This window comes from Pseudophryne corroboree, chromosome 2 (genome assembly GCF_028390025.1).
Source record: "Pseudophryne corroboree isolate aPseCor3 chromosome 2, aPseCor3.hap2, whole genome shotgun sequence".
In the NCBI taxonomy this organism is placed as follows: domain Eukaryota; kingdom Metazoa; phylum Chordata; class Amphibia; order Anura; family Myobatrachidae; genus Pseudophryne; species Pseudophryne corroboree.
The window spans coordinates 224,668,567-224,682,360 of NC_086445.1; the positions used below are offsets into that span (position 1 = coordinate 224,668,567).

The following is a 13,794-nucleotide window of genomic DNA, read 5'->3' on the forward strand; positions in this document are numbered from 1 at the left end:
TCTGCGGTCAGTAATTGCAGGTTTAGAGCCACAGGAATTCATGATTGCGCTGGATCTCAAGGATGTGTACTTACACATTCCAATTTGGCCACCTCATCAGAGATTCTTGCGGTTTGCAATACGGCAGAACCATTACCAGTTTCAGGCTCTACCTTTTGGCCTCTCGTCAGCGCCTCGGGTGTTAACCAAAGTGATGTCTGTGATGATAGCTCACCTCAGATCCCTGGGAGTGATAATAGTTCCGTACTGGGACGATCTGCTCATCAAAGCTCCGTCTCAACAGATGCTAACGTACAATGTACTAGTTCAGCACGGTTGGATTGTCAACTTCAAGAAATCACATCTAATTGCGTCTCAACGACTTCAATTCCTAGATATGATTCTCGATACGGTGAATAAAAGAATTTACCTACCAGAACAGAAAGTACAGATTATTCGTCATCTGGTACAATTAGTGCTCAAGCTACGCACAGTCTCGGTACATTTGTGCATTCGCCTCTTAGGCACAATGGTGGCGTCTTTCGAAGCGCTTCAGTTCGGAAGATTTCACTCACGTCCTTTTCAACTGGATGTGCTCGCACAGTGGTCGGGCTCGCATCTGCAGATTCACCACAGGGTGAGGTTGTCGCGATGGGCCAGAGTATCTCTACTCTGGTGGCTCAAAGTACACAATCTAACCGCAGGGAAACGGTTCGGCGCCTGGAATTGTATAATTCTGACGGAAGCGAGTCTCAGAGGTTGGGGAGCTGTAGTTCAAAATTGTCAGCTCCAGGGTCTCTGGGTGGATCAAGAAAGATTGCTGTCTATAAATGTCCTGGAACTCCGGGCAATTGACAATGCGCTACGACAAGCGGTGCACATGCTTCGGTCTCAGCCTGTCCAGGTGCAGTCAGACAACGCGACGGCGGTCGCGTACATCAACAAACAAGGAGGAACGAGAAGCCGCATGGCAATGCGGGAAGTAGCTCGAATCCTCAATTGGGCCGAGCATCACCAAGTGATATTGTCGGCAGTGTTCATTCCGGGAGTGGACAACTGGGAGGCGGATTATCTCAGCCGTCGGGATTTTCATCCAGGAGAATGGGCATTAAATCAAGAAGTGTTTCACATGTTGGTCCAGAGGTGGGGTTACCCTCAAGTGGACCTGATGGCATCAATCACCAAACGCCCCAGTATGTGTCCAGAACGCGAGATCCAAAGGCAGTGGCGGTGGATGCTCTCACAATCGCTTGGCCGTACAGCCTCGTGTATCTGTTTCCACCGTCTCCGCTGCTCCCTCTGTTGCTAAAACGGATCAAAAGAGAGTCCGCCACAGTCATACTAGTGGCGCCTCATTGGCCTCAGAGAGCTTGGTTCTCGGATCTCCACGGACTACTCGCAGACGATCCTTGGCCGCTCCCTCTACGTCCGGACCTGTTACAACAGGATCCGTTCCTTTACCCCGATTTAGCGCGGCTGCGTTTGACGGGGTGGCTGTTGAGACTGCCCTCTTAAGAAGAGAGGGCATTCCAGAATCGGTTGTACCAACCATGTTACGAGCTAGGAAGCCAGTTACGGCAGCTCATTATTACACAATTTGGCATGCCTATATAGGTTGGTGTGAAGCTCTGAAGTTTCCGACATCATCTTTCAAGTTATCCCGTCTTTTGTTATTTCTACAGACGGGGTTAGATGGAGGACTGCGTTTATCTACACTAAAGGTGTAGGTATCTGCTTTGTCAATTTACTTTCAAAGACGATTGGCTCTATTGCCATCTGTACACACCTTCTGCAAGGTGTCCTCAGAGTACAGCCTCCATTCATTCCACCTACAGCGCCATGGGACTTGAATCTGGTTTTCGATTTTTTTACAGTCTTCATATTTTGAACCATTACAACAAGTGGATATTAAGTTTCTTACTTGGAAAACAATTTTTCTCCTAGCCTTAGCTTCGGCAAGGCGTGTTTCAGATTTGGGTGCCTTGTCATGCAAGCCACCGTATTTGGTGTTTCATGATGACAGAGCGGAACTTCGGACAAATCCCGCTTTCTTGCCAAAGGTAGTGTCATCTTTTCTCATCAATCAACCAATAGTAGTTCCGGTGTTAACAGAAGATTCTGGAACTTTGGATGCGGTACGCGCACTACACGTTTATGTATCCCGAACGTCTACAGTTCATAAGACGGATACGTTGTTTGTTCTCTATGATGCTGCCAAGATGGGTTGGCAAGCTTCTAAGCAGACCTTATCCAGATGGATTAAACTGACCATACGTCAGGCTTACCTTCATGCTAGGTTACAGCCGCCTACATCAGTAACAGCTCATTCCACACGTTCTGTGGGAACTTCATGGGCAGCTGGTCGTGGCGCTTCTACGACGCAGCTTTCAGTGCACATGTTTGTGCGCTTTTACAAGTTTGATACGTTTGCGGCATCAGCATCTAGCTTTGGCCGACTAGTGTTACAGGTGCCAAACAGCTCTCCCGCCCACGGGGGAAGCTTTGGTACGTCCCAAGAGTACTCCAGTGACCCCTAGTGGATGAAAAAGAAAATAGGATTTTGGTACTTACCAGGTAAATCCTTTTCTTTGAATCCATAGGGGGCACTGGACGCCCACCCAGAGCAGTTTTACCTGGTTTGTGGTAAGTTCAGGGGATCTTATGGTAACACATTCTCACCGACTGGTTCAAAGTTTCAAGTTCTATCGGTTATGGTGTCAACTGTTTAGTTGTCAGTGACGTTATGTGTCAACTTTATTGTTGTCCGTTATGTTATATGTAATTCTCCATTGTCAACCTCTCTATAGCTCCTGTTCGGCTCAGTAAAAAACACTGAGGTACTCTGGGATATGGAGGGGAGGAGAGTTCTAAATTTAAATATTCAGTGCCCTTGCTAAAGCCGTCCATATCCCAAGAGTACTCCAGTGCCCCCTATGGATTCAAAGAAAAGGATTTACCTGGTAAGTACCAAAATCCTATTTTTACCTGCGCGTTGCCAGGGGTTTCACTCGCTGTCGAGCTTTTTGCCAGGGTTTTATGCTCTGTGATCCATGCTCTTTGCCACGAGGAATGCTCGTTGCCTTAGGGAATGCTTGTAGAGGTATTTTGGGATGACCATCGATGATTTAAAATCATTGATGGTCTATGACCGATGTTGAATACTTTTACCATCGATAGGGGAGAATCAGATGGTTTCCCGCCATCGATGGCTCAGTGCTACCAAATTTTTAATTTTTTTTTTTACTCAGTGTCAAGACACCCAGTAAGTCACGCCCCCTGGTTCGAATTTGTACTATACAGCAGGGATGACCATCGATGGATAACCCACCGATGGCCATCCCCCGGGTAGCATTAGCTGGCGGGCACTAGCCCACCAGCACTAAAATCCTCTCCCTACCTCCCCCACTCGGCTGGCGGAGTTTTGCGGAATGACGCTGTCGCGTCATGTCACGACACAATCGCGTCATTCTTCAAAGTCCGGCTGAGCGGAGTGCAAGGTAGAGGGAGGGGGAGCAGTGGCATGCTCCGGAAAATTTCCGGTTTGCCAGTTTGCACAGCGCAGCTGGCCCCGGAAATTTTACGGGCATACCACTGAAAGGGTTAATGTGCAGATCTCGGCCTTCCAGAAGAAATTGGCTGCTTTACCTGAAGTCCAGACGTTCTTACAGATTGTCCTTCACATCAAGCATCCTTTCGTGCCGCCCACGGCACCTTGGGATCTAAACGTGATTTTGACCTTTCTACAGTCCTCTTGGTTTGAACCATTGATGTCGGTAGAGGACAAGTACCTTACGTGGAAGACTGTTTGGCTATTGGCCTTGGCTTCAGCTTGTCGTGTTTCGGAACTTGGAGCTTTGTTTTGCAATAGTCCCTACTTGGTCTTTCATGAGGACAGAGCAGAGCTCAGGACTTACCAGCAGTTTCTGCCAAAGGTGGTTTCTGCTTTCCACCTGAATCAGCCTATTGTGGTTCCGGCTGCTTCGGCCACTTCCTCGAATCCTGAGTCCTTGGATGTGGTGCAAGCCCTGAAGATCTATGTTCAGAGGATGGCTGCTGTCCAAAAATCGGATTCCCTCTTTGTGCTGTATGATGCTTAAAAGAAGGGTTGTCCTGCTTCAAAGCAGTCGGTTGCTTGTTGGCTTAGGCTTGCCATTCAGCAGGCCTAGTCTTCGGCGTCCTTGCCTGTTCCACAGTCTATCAAGTCCCAACCTACTAGTTTGGTGGGTTCTTCCTGGGCAGCGGCCCAGGGTGTCTCTGCTTTGCAACTATGCTGGGCTGCTACCTGGTCGGGGACAAAAATGTTTGTCAAGTTCTACAGGTTTGATACCCTGGCTACAGAGAGTGTCCAATTCGAACGTACGATATTGCAGGCATCTCAACATGTTCCTGTCCGTTCTGGGAGCTTTGGAACGTCCTCATTGTACTAAGTGACCCCAGTGTCCCTTATGGATGATTGAGAAAAGGATTTACCGGATTTAAAATCCTCTTTTCTCCGAGTCCATAAGGGATACTGGACGCCCGCCTCTGTGCTTAGACTTTTCTGCAAGTTTTGTTGTTGTGTGAAGTTGTTTGACTCAGCTGTTTGTTTCACTGGCTGTTGGTTATTTGTTCTGCTGTGTGCTGGTTCGTTACGCTCACCAGTCTTTTCATGTATCTCCTCTCAAGTATGTCTGTCTCCTTCGGACACAGTTTTCCTAGACTGGACTGTGGGGCAGGGCATAGAGGGGAGGAGCCAGCACACCCTGTTTGAAGAATTTAAAGTACACCGGCTCCTTTGGACCCCATCTATACCCCATCGTACTAAATGACCCCAGTATCCCTTATCGACTCCGAGAAAAGGATTTACCGGTAGGTAATTAAAATCCTCTTTTTATAAAGGCCTTACATACTGTATATATGTTATTTTGGTTGCATGTCTACTCTTAAGATATGAGTATCGCTGTCATCTGGATACTTCATTCCCTCTCTACCACGTGGCGCCACCCTAAGCCTCTTGTACAGGAGTCATTTGTTTTAACAAGTCATGAAAATGACATACCGTTATACATATAAATAGACCTAATTTCCTCTAACCTTCTACATGCTTAGTGTAACATTATGAAGGGAAATGATCATAGTAAGTCCATCTGTAGTGTAAGTTTAGCAGAGAACATGTCCCTTTATTTGCAGCAGTATTAACAGTAGAGCCACTGTAATATAAAATACATATCTTTTTATTTTCCAGGCCAGTAACCTTATGAACAGCCCCATTACATCCCCTGCACAGTCTCCAACACCTTCACCAGGCTCCAACATAAACAGCGTCTGCACTGGGCTCTCACCACTATCTGTCATCCCCCAGTTTCCCCGGCCTGTTGGTCCTGCACAAGGTATTTTTAAAACTATTAATGTATGGTGATTTGTGTGATGAAATTGTCAGTGTTAAGCGCCATACGAATGCAATTGTGTTTTAAAAGTTGTTGTTTTTTTTTGTTTTTTTGTTCTCCTTTTACTTGCAGGTGATGCTCGGTACTCTTTGCTTGGACAACCACTGCAGTACAACCTTTCTGTTTGTCCCCCGTTATTGCACAGTCAGCCCCCTTACTCTGCACAACTGGTACAGTTTGATTTTCATGAGAAATATAACAAAAATGTGTATTCATGCTTTCATCATTTACATTTCACTTTCCAGAAAATAAACATTAAGGTTATTAAGAGCAAAGTCCACCTGCACGCAGTAAGAGCAGCCTAAGTATGGGGATCCTGATACAAAGTGAATTTATAGAGTACTTATAAATATTGGAAATAAAAATAAGCTTAATTATACCCCCCAACATATGGGAGGGAGTATGGAAGTGATACCTTCTGTATGTACGAAAAAGGGACGTTGCTTCATGGCAAAGGGGGCATGGCCTCACGCCAAAACCCAGTTTTGATCACTCTGGTACATGCTCAGTGCTCCATAAGCAGCTAGGTTGCCCCCAGGCTAACCCCTGCACTATTTAAATGACGAGAAATGTTTTAAGCTTTAGGGCGCTGTACTGAATGACGCTCCTAACTAATGTATATCAGCAGCCAATTGGGAAAGAGGTATGCCAACCTCTTAAACCAAGAAAGAATATACAAATATTCTCAATAGGCGCTTAATAATACATATAGGAACAATAGTAAAAATAAAAAGTATTTTATTCACATATAAATGCACATAACCTCCCCGGGGGTTAACTAAATTAATTACAATATAAAAAGTTAATTTAAAAATGACAAATTGAAGCAACAACACCAGTAGAACACAATGATATTGAAATTTGGCTGACCGGTGTTGCTATTTCACTTAAGTTCACAACATCTACATATTATATATTTGTTAACAATGAGTGTTGATATACTGATTGTAGATTGAATACTTAATGTAATTGATAATAGAAAGGCTATACTTTATCATGTAGCCTGACTAATATTAAAAGATGGTAACCATAATCAGGTACCGAAGTGTTGTCCCGTATTTAGTGAATAAGTAGTTAAATAGCAGGACTCCGGCACACTATTTAAGAAATGTCCAGTAGTGTGAATGAGTACTTTATAATACCTGACTTTGGACACTGGAATCCACACACAACTGTGTGTTGTAGCTGCGGCTGTCCAATGTGTATTGTATCAGATGACCACACTAGGAGAAATCCGACAGTAGTACCGGAATCCGCCCACGGCAAATGACAAAGCCGAGGCTTACCGGCTGAACAACGGTGTCTCCAAATGACATGCAGGAGTTGCACCCCCAAGTTCTATCCCGGTGAGGCTCACAGCTGTGATGTGTTGGGGCTTCCGACTGGGCTGGTGTCACTGTCCGTTAGGTTGTCGGAGCCCGCACCGCTAGGCGCTGTGTTGAAAACTCAGTAAATAGAGAGTGGAGCTGAATGAGCGGGATAGAGCTGCTGGCGCCCGGGACCCACTGGGCGAGCCGGAGAGTGTGCTGCGGCTGACCCAAAGTATCCGGTATCTCCTAGATGACATACAGAAGGTGCATCCCCAGGTTCTGTCCCAAGTGGCTAGCAGCCGTAGAAAGTGGGGACTTCTGGCTGGGCTGAAATCTCTGTCCGTTGTACTGTCAGAGCCTGCACCGCTAGGCACTCGGTGGATGGATGAACAGGTGCAGGGTGAAACCGGGTTAGCGGATTCGAGCTACTGACGCCCGGGTTCCGCTGTGAAAGCCAGGAAGAGGTGCTGCGGCTGACCCAGTTGGTCCGGTGTCCAAGCGGCAAATGTTGTTGGTGCCGGTATGGATGATGAATGTAGTAGGTGTTGTGAGGATAAGATAAAATCTGGAAGGTTGTGCAGACCCTCATACCTTCGACGCGTTTCCCCGCACTACAAGGCGGCTTTTTCCAAGAAGCAAGCACCTGCACACGACATATATTACGAGCTAGTGCTCTACCAACCTTTACCAAATGCGGGACAGTGCCCGAAACGCGGGCCGGTTGGACGGTATGGTTTAATAACAAACGTTCTCCTATTGTACAAACTGCCTCTCTAGATAAGTTATAAACCTAAAAATATCTGAAAATCGGTGTTGCTGTAATTGTAAGATAATTGTAATTGGGAAGATACCAGATACCAAAATAAAATTTCATAAAGGAGTCCAAAATAATATAATATAATATAATATAATATAATATAATGAAACACAGGTTCAGGTAGGATGAGAGTGGATATTTATGTTGAACCTCCTCATTCAGATCATACAGGAAAATGGGCAGAAAAACTTAATGCAATACCTGGATCACACTAACGCCATAGAGAGTTAAATAGTGAGCTCTATTACCAGTGAGATCTAAAGAAGTCTTTCCACATAATAAGCACAGTGATAAAACCAGCATGCAAAGCTCCAAACATGTTAGGAGAAACAAATGGTGTAACACTTACTGTAGATTATTTCTTAGTTGTCTCCTAAATGTCATAGTTTATTAACATAAAAAAAAGTGTAATCTGCTCTACCTAAATTTTCCCCTTACACATTAGCAGAATGGAATCAGCAGGTAATGGTGTCTTTTTTTTTTTTTCTTGAATCCAGTGCCCAATTTCTAATGAGTGGATCTTCCATGCTACAATGAATGAGTGAAACACAAACCTAGAGTAATACTGTATGAACACATAACCTGTTTAGATGGCTGCAAATGATAATCAACTTTATATTATTTAGATTATTTTTATTTTAAATTGGATATTTAGCTCTAGTGCTGCATTCACTGGGTTTTCAACCCATAATCAATCCATCATACACAGACTTACTCCAGTGTTTCAGATGCACAGAACACCTTTCATCAGGATCCATGTGCTGGATTCATTTTTGATTGAATATTCGGGGAGTCCCGCACTACTTGCTGCTGTGTGTGTGTGTGTGTGTGTGTGTGTGTGTGTGTGTGTGTCTGTCTATCATGACTAAAAGTTCACCTTGTCTCTGTCTTTGTACTCATTGCTCAGGGTTAGGTATAGAGATGTTAATTGGCAGTTATAATGTAGGCATTACAGAAAGATAAATGTATTAAGCTGAACCAAATGTGGATTAAAAGATCAACAGTATATAGGTATAGTCAGTAGGTCAACAGTCAGAAGGTTGATGTGATTAAATGTGCGCAGGGTACAAAGGTAGACATCTAAATGGTTCGAAACAGAAAAGGCAGATACATTTTTGCTATTTCAACCTTAACTCTAACTCTCCCCATGGTGCCGTCCCCTCTGGCAGCAAAAGCCTAGCCGTCCCCTCTGGCAGCAAAAGCCTAGCCGTACCATCTGGCAGCCGAAGTCTAGCCGCCCCCTCTGGCAGCCTAAGCCTAGCCCTAACAGTCCCTTCCGGCAGCCTAAGCCTAGCCCTAACAGTCCCTTCCGGTAGCTTAAGCCTAACTCTTAAGTCCCTTCTGACAGCCTCACGGTCCCTTCCGGCAGCTTAAGCCTAGCCCTAACAGTCCCTTCCGGCAGCCTAAGCCTAGCCCTAACAGTCCCTTCCGGCAGCCTAAGCCTAGCCCTAACAGTCCCTTCCGGCAGCCTAAGCCTAGCCGTAACAGTCCCTACCGGCAGCCTAAGCCTAGCCCTAACAGTCCCTACCGGCAGCCTAGCCCTAACAGTCCCTCCGGCAGCCTAAGCCTAGCCCTAACAGTCCCTTCCGGCAGCCTAAGCCTAGCCCTAACAGTCCCTTCCGGCAGCCTAAGCCTAACTCTTAAGTCCCTTCTGACAGCCTTACAGTCCCTCCCGGCAGTCTAAGCCTAACTCTTACAGTCCCTTCCGGCAACCTAAGCCTAACTCTTACAGTCCCTTCTGACAGCCTTACAGTCCCTTCCGGCAGCCTAAGCCTAACTCTTACAGTCCCTTCCGGCAGCCTAAGCCTAACTCTTACAGTCCCTTCCGGCAGCCTAAGCCTAACTCTTACAGTCCCTTCCGGCAGCCTAAGCCTAACTCTTACAGTCCCTTCCGGCAGCCTAAGCCTAACTCTAACCATCACTAAAGTGTCTAACCTTACAATCATGGAAAACCATGTGTTTTCTGTATAGACCAGTTGCTTGTTGACTTTTGGGAACCTTTCAACCTGTTGACCATCTGATATCGACCTATTGACTGTTTACTCTCTCTATTCCATCCGGAACTGAAGGTACATTGTGATGTAATTATTTGCACTAAAAACACTTTATCAAGTACTTATAGCCATATGTAAATAACTAATCTGTTTTATTTGGGGCTTTGGACATAAAGGCTAGCAGTTGTATATAAGAAGGTTTTGGTAAATTTATTTCTATGAATGTGTCTCACCATTGTCATTTATTTGTCACTTATTGCTGAATGGACAGACAGGGATGAAACATGGGAACAGAGGAAAGAGGCAAGCTCTAAAATCAGCATCTACGGACTTGGGTACAGCTGACATAGGCAAGTTAAACATACTGCTTTAGACTTAGTGTAAATGAATACTCATGTTTCGCTCTAATCATTAGTTACAATATCCCCCTGGGGCGTTGGTTCCCAAAATGGATCCTGGACACCCTGGGGGGCCTTGGGGCACTTGCAGGTGTGCCCTGGGCTGGTGGTTCATGACCAGTTAAAATTAATTATGGTTAATGTAATAAGCAAAATCAGTGTTTGTGGTTTCCCATAACACAATATGTGGACCTACGGAAGTGAACATTGTCCCTCACCACAAAACTGAACCTATTTTAAGTATTAACATTTATTCCAGTAAATTATGGTGACAAGATTAATTTTAGCAAGGCACGATCATAGTTTAACATTTTGATCTTATTCTTTACATATGTTGTACGTTCTATTTTACAAAGCCTATTTATAGTTTTATACTGTTTTAATGAGCTAGACAAGAGCTTTTTTTCTTGTCAACTAAGAGTCTCTCCACTTTCATTTGTTTTGCCACTGAATTTTTTCTTGACAAACTAATCTATTTTTCTAATAGATCCAATGTCACTTCCCACTCACGTAACCTATCACCCATTTACTTGCATTCCCATTTTTTATCTTAACAGGATGAAGGTAAAATTAGCTTTTGGGGGGATTTTTAATAAACACAAGCTCAAAAAAATCAAGAAAATGTGATATTTGTTTTCCGGGGATGGAGATGAGCTTAAAAAATAAAAATAGATAAATATCTCTTCTCCAGTGGCAGTTGCAGCGCAGTCCAAAGTTCAGATTTCACACCAACTGCCACCCAAAATACTGCCATACATTGCCTGCATGGACTCACTGTCAATTGTTGTGAGAAGAGAGATTTATCTTAAGTTTTTGTTTTTTTGGGGGGGTTTTTTTAAACAAAGATAAATCTCTCTTCTCACAACAACTGCCAGTGAGTCCCGGCAGGCGATGTTTGGCAGCATTTTGGGTGGCAGTTGGTGTGAAATCTGAACTTTGGACTGTGCTGCAACTGCCACTGGAGAAGAGATATTTATCTATTTTATTTTTTAATTTTAATTAAATTAACTTATCTCCAGCCCCAGAAAACATAAATATCACATTTTCCTGATTTTTGTAGATAATTGTTTATTAAATATCCCCCTTAATCTTGTGCGAGTTATGTCATCCCTTATAATGGCACACACCCTGAGCCAAATTAAGAGCTGAGTTTAATTTCATTTACTCCATGAAAATGCAATTTGGGTTTAATGTGGCAGACTGGGTATGTTCTTGAATCAAGCCCATATTTTCAGTTGATCAGAATAGTTACTTGCACTGGAGAGGAGTGTCCGCGACATTCACGTGTAACTTCAGTTGTGAGGATTGGTGAGGTAAGTCATCTGCTTGTGATTTCAACTTACCTTTTAGTAGGTGTATCTTTTTTGCATTACAAAGCCTTATTGCAAGTTTCCAAATTCATAGCGATAGTCTCATTTGTTCGTTATACATACCTGTTCTCTAGATCTATAATTACACATAATTGAGATGTTTAGTTAACATAATTATCTCAGAAAATAAAAAGAGATAAATATTTTCCATCAGCACAGCCCAAAATTCAATTAGGGGAGCCACACCTACTGCCACCACAAGCACTACCAAACATTGCTGGCTGGGACTCACTTGCAGTTGGTGTGGCTCCCCGATTTGAATTTTTTACTGCGCTGCAACTGCCACTGGAAAATAAATATTTATTTTTGAAATAATTATGTTTATTAAATATCCCCCTCAGTCAGGACCTCTGCATCTAATGTTTGTATCGCACACAACCGCTGCAGTGGGTCAGCAAAACATTATTTTAATTTCACAGAAGACGTGGGTAATTTCACATAGGGATAATACATTGCTTTCTATTAGTTTTCTTTCTTCATTCACATTTCCCTGTAAGTGCCGAGCACTCTGCAAAGGGCAGTTAAACTTAATAGAACCATGCAGTCTGTGATGTTACTCATACATGTGTTCTGTTTTCCTTTCATAGTCCTGGGCCGTGTGCTGGAGATCACAGACCTACCAGATGGCATCACACGAGCAGAAGCAGGCAAGCTTTTCACACAGCTGGCAATGTCTGGGGCCAGGATACAATGGCTGAGGGACGCTCACAGTCACGCCACAGGGCCTGGTGGCGATATTAATGGACCTGCAGAAAATGGGCGCCAAATTTACAACAATGACCTGGCAGCCTTTTATACCATCGTTGCCGTCTTCCCCAGCACCATGGCAGCCCAGAACGCCTCAGTGCAGCAAAATAGTCCACTTAGCCGCTTCAAATTGCGCAGTATCAAAAAGAACTATGATTTGCGCATACTGGAACGTGCCAGCTCGCAATAGCGTGTGAAGATGGGTAGGGGAAAGAGTGAGGGAGGGAATAGAGATAAAGACCCTAAGGAGTAAAATGTTTCTCCACCTCTTTTCAACACACTTCTTCCTCTCTCCTTCCCATCCGTGATACAGAAGCACACTGGACTTACACAAATAAATACAGCCTCTCCCTCTCTCTCCTTTTCCTCTCTGCACCTTGCTATTCTTTTTCAGCAGCACCCTTCACTCATTTGCCATCTCCTATTTGTTTATCCTTTCCATTTGTTTTATCATTCTTTGCTCTTGATTCCTCGCTCCTTTATTGTTTAACAATTGCTGCATTGCTTGCTTTCCTCTTACCACCTCTATATGTTTGTTTCTTTTCCTTGCACGCACTCATGTCGTCTTGCTTGTGTTGCACTAGTCGTCGTGCTCCTGGCATTTCCTTTTCATTTTCATCATATCATTTATCTTCTCCCTTTTCCTTGCACATCCTGCATACATTGCATTGATTTGCAGGCCCTTCTACTTTACATATGAAACATTTTATATATACGGTATATATTTGTTTTCCCTCTTCTCTGCGGTACTTTTTATACAGACATTACCCATTTTCTGATCGGGAGCAGACGTGCTCTGTAGCGGGTATAAAGCTGCCATAGGGTAAAGGAAAGAACTTTTTTTTTTTTTTTTTGCTCCGAGTGGAAATTTTGTTTTGTTTTTTATTTTTATTTTTCTTGGAGTTGGTTGTCCCTGAACATTGTATAGTTTTTGTTTTCTTTCTTGTTTTTTTTATTTTATTTTGTTTTTCATGCTTGTGAGAGTACATTGGGTATTTATTTGCACAAATGGACTGTACTCACTGTAAATTTTATTTAATCAAATTTTGTTTTTAAATATGGAAAAAAGTATGTGTCACATTAAAAAAGTGTGTCCTTTTCTTTATAGTTTTGGTAAAAAAGAAAAAAAATAAGATTTATATTGTGTTATGTAATCTGGTGTCATTCTCTCATTAGTGTGGTGCAAGCTGTAGCACAAACAACTTGACTTTCTTCTGCCGGATTAGTGTAGTGTATCCAAAGAGTGAGGCAGTAATAACTAGCATACAACTACACTTTATCCATGGCTCTTGTCCTCTGCAGTTAGCTGAATGTTTACATAAAAAATATACTTTGTTTCATAGAGAGATGTGTTTGACAACACAATCTTACATTTTAACTGGTTCATCCCCTTGTGCCTTTGGAGTTCCCTGCATTCAACTCTAGTATACTTTTCCTCTTTTGACACAACTGGGGGACACTGCAGACTATGGTTTAAAGGGATGACTGATGAGTAGGCACAAGGATGCCTATTTGCATGTTCCAGCTTCAGTTAACCTTTGGCTCCCTGCTCTTCAGACTTTTCAAGGGTTTTCACCAAGATCATAGCCTGGTGACCGCTCTATTGCATCACAAGGGGGGATCCTTACTTAGATGACTTGTTGATCAAAGCATCATCCATGGCATTGCTCAAAAGCCTTCTGCAAGTAGTGGTGTTGACCTTGGAGGAACAGTAGGAAAAAACAACAACTGTACAATGGTGCTAAATGATAGA

General features: G+C 43.6%; 1 protein-coding gene across 5 annotated transcripts in view; it reads left to right on the forward strand.

Moving 5' to 3' along the window:
* R3HDM2 (R3H domain containing 2) overlaps positions 1–13,119 on the forward strand; it is a 271,661-nt gene extending 258,542 nt beyond the window's left edge. For 2 of the 5 annotated variants that reach the window (XM_063952418.1, XM_063952419.1), the window contains exons 22-25: positions 5,204–5,348; positions 5,478–5,575; positions 9,798–9,876; positions 11,882–13,119. In XM_063952418.1, coding sequence (XP_063808488.1) covers positions 5,204–5,348; positions 5,478–5,575; positions 9,798–9,876; positions 11,882–12,231 — 672 coding nt within the window. In that variant the 3' untranslated portion in view covers positions 12,232–13,119. The remainder of the gene's footprint in view (positions 1–5,203; positions 5,349–5,477; positions 5,576–9,797; positions 9,877–11,881) is intronic. The other 3 variants (XM_063952421.1, XM_063952420.1, XR_010210174.1) reach the window with 2 other exon arrangements.
* The last annotated feature ends 675 nt before the right edge of the window (positions 13,120–13,794 follow it).